At 33.8% G+C, this 11,404-nt stretch overlaps 1 protein-coding gene across 16 annotated transcripts in view; it reads right to left on the minus strand.

Moving 5' to 3' along the window:
- LOC104343899 (sodium channel protein type 2 subunit alpha) overlaps positions 1–10,438 on the minus strand; it is a 44,126-nt gene extending 33,688 nt beyond the window's left edge. For 7 of the 16 annotated variants that reach the window (XM_086465671.1, XM_086465669.1, XM_086465666.1 and 4 more), the window contains exons 1-10: positions 10,166–10,438; positions 8,677–8,795; positions 8,203–8,292; positions 7,199–7,327; positions 6,472–6,563; positions 5,368–5,604; positions 4,194–4,257; positions 2,776–2,917; positions 1,726–1,932; positions 442–732 (exon numbers count right to left, since the gene is read on the minus strand). In XM_086465671.1, coding sequence (XP_086321797.1) covers positions 442–732; positions 1,726–1,932; positions 2,776–2,917; positions 4,194–4,257; positions 5,368–5,604; positions 6,472–6,563; positions 7,199–7,327; positions 8,203–8,292; positions 8,677–8,795; positions 10,166–10,438 — 1,644 coding nt within the window. Of the gene's footprint in view, positions 1–441; positions 733–1,709; positions 1,933–2,775; positions 2,918–4,193; positions 4,258–5,355; positions 5,605–6,471; positions 6,564–6,662; positions 6,755–7,198; positions 7,328–8,202; positions 8,298–8,660; positions 8,796–10,165 lie in introns of all 16 variants that reach the window. The other 9 variants (XM_086465672.1, XM_086465667.1, XM_086465661.1 and 6 more) reach the window with 6 other exon arrangements.
- Positions 10,439–11,404: the final 966 nt, after the last annotated feature.

Genomic DNA, 11,404 nt, shown 5'->3' on the forward strand with positions numbered 1-11,404 from the left:
AATAAATGAACATGCATAAGGCCGTAGTAGTTTCCATTTCTGTATTAAAGAGAAAAATCAAGACTTTTAGAAATTCTAATGATCCATGTAGATTATGCATTATGTTAGAAGATATCAATACCCCTAGCCTTCTATATTGACACATTATATTTACATTTTCCTTTTATGAAATAAACAGGGATTTCTATTTCAAACTAAGTCGGAAAATGCAATGCTGCTGTGCATGTTAAGACCCACTAGAACCTAAACAACAGAATGATGGAGACCAAAACACTTGTTTAGGTACACTCTAGAAAATAATACCAACAGTAAGTTGGTATTTAAAACAATGCAACATTATTTTTTCTTGGTTGTATTAATTTGCAAGGTTGCAGTGAAGTTTGTTGAATATTACAGTTATCTCACAAAACCCTAAAATGACAAGCGCTCTATTTACAGTACCTGGTGCGGTGATGTGAACGGCTTCCCATAAGCAAGTCTGTTCCCATCGAAAGAAAAACGGAAACCTTTCCTTCTGATACTGCCATCTGATTCAGATTTTGGAAGCTCTTCATCCTTCGCGTCATCCTCTTCTTCAGAGAGCTCCCTGTGCCTTCTTTTCTTCCTTCTATTTCTCCTTTCTTTGGCACTTTTTGAGCTAAGCTTGGATGCTTCTGAAGAACTATCTGAGGGTCCACCAATCCCACTTTCACCACTGTACTCAGTCATCTCTGCTGCAGCTGCTGCTATTGCCTGCCACAGCAATTATTTAATGTGATGCTTTACAAACCACACCATTTTTTAAAGAAAGCTACAGTCCTTGTTCCTAAGATTTATATCAAATTACTTCTAGATGTGTAACAAAAGCCTAGATGGATTTGTGCAATACTTCAAATTCTGTAATATGAGTTAAAATAAAAGGGCAGTTATCAAAGTTGCTGCTCAAATGGAGTTCTACTTTGCATCATTATCATGGAGTTAGCCCGCATTGTGTACAGCCACAAAGTTAATTAGAAAATAACTTGAACATTAATAAATTTATTAATTAAGAGTAAATGTAATTGGGTGACAGAGCACAGGAACAGGCTGCCCAGGGAGGTTGTGGAGTCTCCTTCCCTGGAGATATTCAAAACCCGCCTGGACGCGATCCTGCACGACCTGCTGTAGGCAAACCTGCTTTAGCAGGGGGTTGGACCAGATGATTTCCAGAGGTCCCTTCCAACCCCTGCCGTTCTGTGATTCTGTGATTGCAAACTAAAGAGCTAAACAGAGTCATACTTCGGTCTGTATTAATTTAGCTTTCTTAAGCTGCTTTTAGGAAAAAAATTTGTGGTTTTACTTCCAGTCTTTGATTCATTGGTGGTAACAGAGGATACAAAAATTAGTCAGAAATCTATAGACAAAAATATTTTAAACTGTAATCGAGGCTTGACAAGTATTTCACAAGTATTGCAATTATTTCTAAGCTGATAATTTGGAAAATCATCATGACAGGTTACTAGACACTACCCCTAGATAAGAAATATTTATTTAAAAAACTATTATGCTGATTTGGGGAGTACTTTTTGTTCTCAGTTCATAAATTCATTAACACTTTAGATAGTATAGATTTAAAAAGCAATAAAAAGCCATAGAGAAAGTAGTCCAAAGTACCTGTGAGGTATGTAAAAGAACAACTTTTTTTTTATATGCTAATTTAATTATTGGTTTTGAACAAATAAAGCTCAAACTCTTGTTAGAAAATACCTGAGCTTCTTCTTGCTGCTTCCTCAGCTGTTCAAGCATTTGCTGCAAGTCTGCCTCCTTCTGTTCTGCTTCAACCATAGTCGCTTGATTTTGTTCTTCATAGGCCATGGCAACCACAGCCAAAATCAAGTTAATCAAATAGAAGGAACCCAGAAAAATGACCACAACGAAAAATATCATGTATGTTTTGCCAACAGCTCGTAGTGTCTATGGGAGAAGAGAAATTATCCATCTGGTGAAGACATGCATCAGTTCTGCAGTTCATAAGCATTTACTGAACTTGAAAAGTGCAAAACTATTATCGAGTTGTTCTTCCATCTGTACTAAGATCATACAAGCTTTCTAAATCATGAAGTGAAGAAAATAAAGGGAGCATTCATATATGTGAAAAACATGTTTAAGGATCATGCTACTTTGAGAGAAATATCTTTTAATGCCTAATAATCTAGAAAAGGACGTGGGATCAGAGTAAATGTAAATCACACATCACAGATTGGATGCTTAGTATGCTTACCATGTATTAGCATGCTTTACCCTTGAAATAACCAAAAGAATTAAAGATGGCACAACTGACTCAATAACTAAAAGACAGTATTTATTAGAGTTAATTTTTCACACACCATATAATAAAAAGCTATGGTAAGAAACGTAATTTATATCAAGACATGCATTCTTAGCTATCAAAAATAGGATTCAAAGTAGAGAAATTAAGACCCAGATTTTGCTGCCACAGATTATTTTTACAATTTAAACTCAGTATTAAAGTTTTTGAAAATAAGGTCTTATCATGAGGCACAAAATTAAATATAAGCTGTAAAAATTAAATAAAGGATCACAAAATCCCCATGTGCCTCTTCAGAAATCATGTGAGATTCTGCAGTAAGTGCCCATGTCTGCTTAATTCGGCAACTGAATTTGCTTCTTTTCACAAATACTGTTCATTTTCAATTGCTAACAATAGCAATGGTATATAATGTAAATATGAATGGCCTTTCCATGTTTGATTTGGGGCCAGTAAGCCACTAACCACAATTTTTACTATACACCCACCAGCTGATAAAGATTTTCCCAGTAGTCCTGTGTCATCAGTCGAAACAGTGACAAGAAAGCCCAACTGAATGTGTCAAAACTAGTATATCCATAGTTGGGGTTTCTACCAGCTTTCACACAGATAAACTCTTCTGGACATTTACTAGGAGGAGAAAAAAATAGAAAAAAAAAAGTAAAGCAATGCATATAAAAAAAATCATGTAACGTTAATATTGTTTTTAAATTATCGTACCTTGAGCTTCTAATGAAGGTTCATTAGATCTAGTCTGTGAATGGGGCTGTTACTTGTGGCTTACAACATTTTAAAAATTAGTGAGGAAAATAGAAGAGTGTTCTTTAAAAAAAAGCCAGAAAAGAGCAAACAAGCAAGCAAAAATCTTACTTCCTACCTTCTTTCACCATTATACACAAAATGAAACTCATTCCAAACAGTTTGGTATTACCTCTGCAGATACCTTTTCTATAGAAACAATATATTTACTTAACACAGAGATTCCATAAGGTGAATACTTCCATGCAAAGAAAAAGAAAGTCAGTGTACATATTTTATGCTGAATTTTGTCTGTCAGCAGGGTTGGCATACCAGATTTCTTGGTGTCTTCAGGTCTGTAAGTTAGTCAAATCGGATTAACAAATTCTGCCAATTCCTCAACAGCAAATAACCATCACAGTGACACTTTTATCTCCTGAAATTACGTATCAGTTTTGATATTAGGTGATCCAATCTTGATATCAACTGTAGGCATACTTTTTCAGTTATGATATCATTCTTGAAGACTAGAAGAGGTTCCTGCCTCCAAAACCTCTATAGAAAAACACTATAAAGATTTCTTTTCATATATGTGCATGTATATTTGATGTGTATTTACACATATACATAAAAGTATCTAATAGATACTTACATACATACAGGAAATGTTTACAAAAAAAGATTTCACTATATCTGTTTTAAAGATATAAACAACCAAACCCAAGGGAAGAACCAACACATCATTAGAATATAGAATTATGTGATTTTTGTTACAAAGAATTGTCACAAAGAGAGAGCAAGACAGTGCCATGCATGCAGTCCACAGACCGAAGAATGCGGAAGATGTCTTCCCAAAAGCTGATCATAAGTCCCAGTGCCCCATGCCTATTTCAGAGCTGAGAAATGGCATGAAACCCATGATAAAGAAGCATGTTCTTAAGTCATTGATAATGCAGTATCTTTCCAGTTACGTAAGAGTTTTCAAAATAAATTTACAGTGAACTATTTTCTCATTTAACATTTTCACTCATTCAAATGTTTGCTTACTATGAACCATGACCACATATTATTGATTGTGAAGTTAGGTAGCTAAATCAGCTTTTTAAGTTTAGTGATATTTTTTACAACTTGTTTAGACAGGTAGTACGTAACTTTCAATGTCCCTTACCCTGCATCTGAACTATTGCCACAAAGTAGATAATCCTTTTCTCCTTCTATGCGATAGAAATGGCCTAAAGAAAAAATAGGAAGTGACATGATTATAAACAGGAGTATTTTTCTTTTTTTTTCTTTTTTTTTCTTTTTTTTGGTGAGGATGAACCTATGTTCAAGTTTTCATGGTTTGAATGTTCACAGACTCCCATTCATGTTTTCCCAATAATGGGTTTAAATACTGGCACAACCATACTGGTAAGTAAAGTTGCAAAATTAAAAAATAAAACAAAAACACAATGTAAAAACAAATTCCTAGAACACTGATTAGAACAACATAAATTGCATATTCTCTTCTTGAGTCATAGCAAACACTGAATATCCTTCCAAAATCTGATGTTCAATAAATGACAGGAAGAAAGCACAAAGCTTAAAACTACTCCTCTTATTCAGTAGGTAGATTGTAATCAGATAATTAAAGCCTATGTTATTTAAAAATGGAACTATTTACAGTGGATGTCTAACAGTTTTGAAGTCAGAACAACATTAATATGTGCTCATCCTGTGACTGAAATTATGAAGGTAGCATTTAAAAGGAAGATGGATGTTCCAATGACAATGTTATAACAGCTGCTGTAGTATAAACAACCTCACAGGATTTTTCTTTTAATTATATGGTGGTAGCCTTCAGAAATAAAGGAATATATTTTGTTATTAACAACTGTGCTTTCCTTGAAAAAAAAAAAAAAAAAGAAAAAAGAATACAGATAGTAAGATGACAACAAATTGGGGAAGAAGTTGATATAAGCAAGGGAACAGGTTGACCAGAGACGCTGTGGTACTTGAGTCCTTGGAGATACAAAAAACTTGACTGGGCATGGCACTGAGCCGTCTGTTCTAACTGGACCTGCAGCTGAGCAGCAGTTGGTCTGGACGACTGTGGAGATCCTGTCCAACCTGCATGATTTTGTGATTCTAAAACCAGCCTAACCCTATAAATACGTTAAAGTGCAGTTAATGGAAAAAACAATCATGTCAGCATGAGTTTGGGATGTAACACACAAAAATCCCTGCTCTTTGTCATCCTATTTAATTGTTTTTTATCTTTAGCCTATAGTGTGAAACCATAATCTTGTGTGTTTGTGTGTTTATACACAAAAATTTTAGCAAATTACAACAGTATTTCTTACTTTCATTCTCAATGTATGCCATCCAATCAAACACCGTTCCATTAAAGTACGGAGCTACGTATTTTTCAAAAGATGTTGAATTTTTTGATGGCCAAAACAAGCACTTATTCTTCAAATTGCCCATGAACAGCTGCAGTCCTATTAGTGCAAACACACTCAGGCAAAACACAGTCAAAATCATTACATCTGAGAGCTTCTTCACAGACTGAATTAAGGCTCCAACAATAGTCTTCAAGCCTGCAAACAGAGACAGATTTTTACTATAATACTAAATACTTACCTAAGCTGAAATGCAATGTGAACTACTCCAATACACTATTAAATATCATGCACAGCTTCACAAAAATAGTCTTAAAATATTTTCCAAAGAAAAAAAGTACCAGTAAGTCTCATAATTCCTAACAATTTAATTTGAAATTATGAATGGGAATGAACGGTACACATTTCAAAGCACCTGCTCTTCGAATGAAGTAACGTTTTATTCATGCTTTCTATATATGTAAACTACATGTAAAGAAAATTGTTCATTTTATTTTCTTCTTGATGCCTCTTGCTCCAAACCTTTGCCAGTGTTCTGTTCCAATACAAAATATATTGGTTCCATAACAGCAAACAAAAACAGAACACAATTGCACTGTAGTAGAAGCTTTAATGATTGCATTCTATTGCATCCTATTCAACTGGAGATGGGGTTTGGTGAAGATAGGCATCTTAACGTAATAAATATATCATGCAATTCCCATGCTACTCTTTATTATTCTTTTGTCTTTGTCAGGGATTGAACTTTTATAACAGACTGAAATTTTCAGCACCAAATGTCTTTGATAAATAGTAGCATTCACATTAGTAAGAGGAAAAATGAACAAAAAAATTTGATCCTTAATGTGGGAGAGACAATTTGACATCATGAAATGGAAATATACACAGGCTATGTAATTCAATTTCTCATGCAAGAATGTATTAAACTCTGAGGCTGAGTGTTTTAGAGAATTAGAAAAGGGAATCAAATTGAAGTTAAGACTAAAACCTGGATGCTCCTGTTAAAAATATGAGTTCAGCTTCTGTGGAATTTCAGTCAGCCTCAGTGTTTAACCTCGCTCTCACCTGGAATGACTGATATTGTTTTCAAAGCTCGGAGAACTCTGAATGTTCTCAACGCTGAGACATTGCCCAGGTCCACAAACTCTGTCACATATCTGTAGTGAGGGATTCCACACACAAACATAATGACAGCACACACAAAATTAAACAGAGGTGATGTAGAGCGCCTACCATTTTACACAGTTACTTCTTACCTGGAATTACAGAAATAGTTTTCAAAGCTCTCAATACTCTGAAAGTTCGAAGAGCTGAAACATTGCCTAGGTTTACAAATTCTGTTATATACCTGTAGGATTAAATCACAGTTATTCAGAATTAAGGTAGAGTTTATACTACTTACCTGGACCTGTAATCCAGCCTATTTTTGTTGGAAGGGGCAACTTTAAATGAAAAACCTGCATTCATACTTTCCTGTTTCAATTAAGTTTTCCATAAAAAACACACCCTTAAGTATCTCCATTGAATCCCAATTCAAAATGAAATGGATTTCCCCAATTTTATTGTTTAAATACTGTTTAAAATTGATTATTCAGTGGTAACTTCTCTTTTGTACTGTGGGATAGCCCAGTAATTCTGTGTGCTACATTAGTGCAAAATATTAACATGCAAAAAACTTGAAACACAATTCAACTAAAATTCATTTTAAATGAGCTAAGGTAACTCAAACAAACTACTACAGGTTCAAAAAGAGTTCTAACTGATATTTAACTATAAAAAATTATATACTTACGCAAAAGAAATTACAACAAAATCAAGCCAGTTCCATGGGTCACGAAGGCAAGTAAAATCATTTATACAAAAGCCTCTTGCAAGGACTTTTACCAGAAATTCAAAAGTATAAATTCCAGTGAAAGTGTACCTATGAGAAAACATCAAAGCAAAAGTTAAAGATTTGTCATTCAGTGATACAACACCACAGGCATAAAGGAAAATCACCCAAAACCCAGTGATTATTACATGCACTGATATAGCAGTTACAAACTCACATACACTATGACTGTTTTCCAACCATTCTTCTGCAAGATAATTGATTTATTTAATCTGAAACATAGTTTTGCAGTTTCTTGCATATAAGATCTTGAAATTTCAGCACAAATAATAATAATCACGATTAACATAAAGAAAATATTTTTTCTCAAATAAAATATCAGCATGGTTGCCATGTCACAAATAAAATCCATAGATAAGTGAAAACTAGTGTTTTCAAGTTACTTGACAGCTGACCAGGTAAACTTGATAATGTCAAACAAAAATCCCCAGCAGAAGTATTTTCTGTAAAGAGGGTTTGTGTCCTATTTTTAGCTATTTTTTACCTTCACAGGGGCTACAGAAAGTATCTTCCACACTGAAAAGTAGTAGTTTCAGGCTGAATAGCTATTTTTTTCCTTTTTCTTCCCCTCTTTTTTTTTAAATTTTTTTTAAAAATAAAAATGCTAAAGGAACAGGTCAAGAGGGAGAATGCATAATAACATTACTTGTACAAACATTCTGAACAGGAGTATTAATCAGAGTTTTGTTCAGAGAAAAATGTTAACAATATCACAGCTTCTTTCCATCCTGGAGCTTGCGGGTCTATGCTGTTTTGAGTTGCAGCTACGACCAAACTCCAGGCTAGAAAAAGGAGAATATTGGTATTACACACAAGGGTAAGTAAAACTATATGGTCTAGCTCCTAATTCAGCTTTTCATTTTTAAACCACTTAAAAATTTATTAGCTAATTTAAGTATACTTACTCTACATTCTTTGTCCAGTCTGGAAGGTTATTCCATGTCATAAACACACAGTTTGTCAAAATAGTGAGCATAATGAGCATGCTGAACAATGTTGACTGTGGTTAAGGAACATACTCTTTTTTTAATGGTGAATTTGCATAGCATAAAACATGACAAATCCACCAGGCTCTTAGATACTGACAACATATATGATACGTATCAGTTTACTTTCACTAGCAATGTCATAAATAATGTAAAGATGTTTCACAGTAATGACGGCTATACCACTAACTCTATAATCTAGGTGTACATGCAGTGCATCTCTTCATCTGAATTTAATCAGAAGATTAAAGTGACAAATCTTAGCTCTGACTCATTTTGACAAAGAATTTAGGGCAAGAACACATTTAAACACTAAACCAAAAAAAAATCCAGTGTTATTAAATATTAAAAAAGACCAGTAATAATTTTTAACAAACCACTTGAAAAGGATATGAATGAACCAAAATCTTAATAGCTACCCTTCTAATAATATTGAAAGGAGATAAAAGGTACAAGGCAGGTGTGGCACTGAACCTGAAGATGGTCTTCCCTTTATTCAACACTATAAATGTCTTAAAACAAACAAAGAAACAAAAAAGGGGGAGGTGGATAGGAAATTAAGGAAATTAATGTTAGCAATCTTGCCATAAACAGAGGCTTCACTTACACAGATCTAAGTAACAAACTTATTTTCAGTAAAATGATACAAGCAAAAATCAAATTCTAAATTTTCACATGAATAAAGAAAACTAACCACCATGCATTCTTTGTCTCTGTGCTCTTAAACAAAATCTTCATTTCAGCATTTTCCAGGATTACATAATTGCATTAAAAAATATAACCTAAAAATTGTAATTTTAAACATTTAAAATTAATTCAGCTATATTACTTGCACTTCAGATCAAAGATGGCAATGCAAAACAAAGCACCTAAATAACCATTTTTGGACACTTACAAGCAACTATTTAACCATTTCAGCACTTCAAAACTGCTTCTGAGGTGAGACAGCCTTGTCTTTTAAAGGCCTATGCAGTCACCACTAGTACCATTTATGCAACCATTTTTGATTTTGACTTGGAGACACAATGAAAATATTACGTAATGAAATCTTAATCCAATCTACATCTTATGATTATTCTCCCAAAAGGCTAATATCCAGAAATAGGCAGGTTTTAACATTGAATCTTTTTGGTTTTCTAACGACACTGTAGAAGAAATAGGTCATTTGACAGTAGCATTCATCAAGCTGAAACAACAAAAACTAAAATTACTAGAAAAACATACATCTGATTATTAGTCTTCAACATTCCATATGAGAAAAAACACTGCTTTAACTTACTTGCTTTTACAGAGACAATATAGCTCTTTGGTCACTTACATGCAAGATACTAATCTGTTGATTATCGAGGACTCATTTCAAGAACCTGTTCTATGTTTTCAATTCAACAAGCATTTTATGAATTTACACAATAAAATAACCACTCGCTGCTTATTTTGTACTGCCTTTTTAATGCAAACTCAATTTTGCTTTCATTCTGAACATCATTCCACTCCTCATGCCTACGTAAAAACATTTTTTCTTAATTTGTACTTGACAAAATCATCACCTGAGTCACATCACAGTACAAATATACAAATTTAGATTTTGTCTTCAGTTTCAAAAGAAATTAAAAGACATCTAATGCAAAATCCATTAACTCAAAATATCATTATAAGGAAACCTCAGATATCAAAAGAAAAGCTCTTTTTCCAGAAAAAAAAAAAAAAAGGCAACTTAAGCAGAAGAGTTATAGTCATGTTTACATATTCAAAAGAAGTAACATAATATCCCATATTGTGTAATACTTTCAACCAGGGCTTCTGACTATCTCCACACCAGAGCATTTATCACTTGATATACAATAGGAGTTTTCTAATTACAATCTTAATATAAAACACTTACTTTTTTATTCATATAATAAGGATCCAGATCCTCCAGGGGCTCAGACACCATTCCCGGAGGAATATCACCATAAATAAATGGCAGTGTCTTTCCAGCCTCCAAGTCGCTGCTTGGCTTTGGGTGATTTTCTTCATGACCACCATCATCTTTATGCTCGTCTTTGTCACAACGAGATGTTTCATCAGCAATACGTTTTTCAATAGCTGCTAGAGAGTCTTTGGTGAAATAGAAGAAGCTCTCAGACCCTGGTGGTACCAGCATTGCCTGTGCCATTTTTTCATTCTGCAAACTTCAAACGCTTTTAGGCTTTCGTGCAAGAAGATCCTAGGAGACCAGGAGAAAAAAAGAAACAGAAAATAGAGGGCAACAGCGACAAATAAAAGCTTTTGGCATAGTCATCATTCATCTCTTTCCTAATTCCAAAGCACTGCAGCAAGAAGTATCTGAATTGTCAGACAACTGTCAGACACGAAATAGAAAATTAGCTACTAGTAACAACATGGCAAACAGATACAAGTTATGAGGCAAAGAAAAAAATGAAAGGGAGAAAAAAAGTGATCAAATTTGCATACAGTTTGTCAACTCAAGTTAATACAAACCTCACAAGAAAAAGGAAGAACTTTCTCACTTTCCCTAGCCTAAATATTGTTAAAACATACCTTATTGTGAAAAAGTGAGAAATGTGTAAAGACAGCTATGTACTGCAGTCAATGGTTTCAACTTCTAACGTGGATTATACATGAAATTGGCACAGTACCTTAAAAAACCCTTGCAACTTATATTTCAAAAGCAGAAAGAAAACACATGCCCTTTCTATTACTCTTTTCCATTTCTGATGGCAAGACTACTCCATCTGGTGGCTTATACTATGCTTGCTAAACTAATGTTTATATTATACTATTAGGTACTACAATAACAGATTCTATATTTAAAGCCATATGCACAAACAGAAAGCAATTGGGCTGAAGTTTAGTCTTTCCCTTTTTGCGTTTCCTGACTTGCATCTTCCTCATTTTTAATTGTAACTTCAGTGGTGCTATACTCCATAATTAAGGAAGTTATGATGGATTTAAGGAAGATCTGATGGATGAAGGGTTTTAGAATTACACATAAAACACAGCATGCTCTCCCCAAAGTTACAGTAATTTCTCTGAGGCAAAATGTATTTTCAAAAGACCTAAAAATAATAAAATTATGAAATACAACAAACGGTAATATATCACTTCTTTCTAGGTTTCT

Source organism: Leptosomus discolor, chromosome 5, assembly GCF_034619465.1.
Source record: "Leptosomus discolor isolate bLepDis1 chromosome 5, bLepDis1.hap2, whole genome shotgun sequence".
NCBI lineage: Eukaryota > Metazoa > Chordata > Aves > Leptosomiformes > Leptosomidae > Leptosomus > Leptosomus discolor.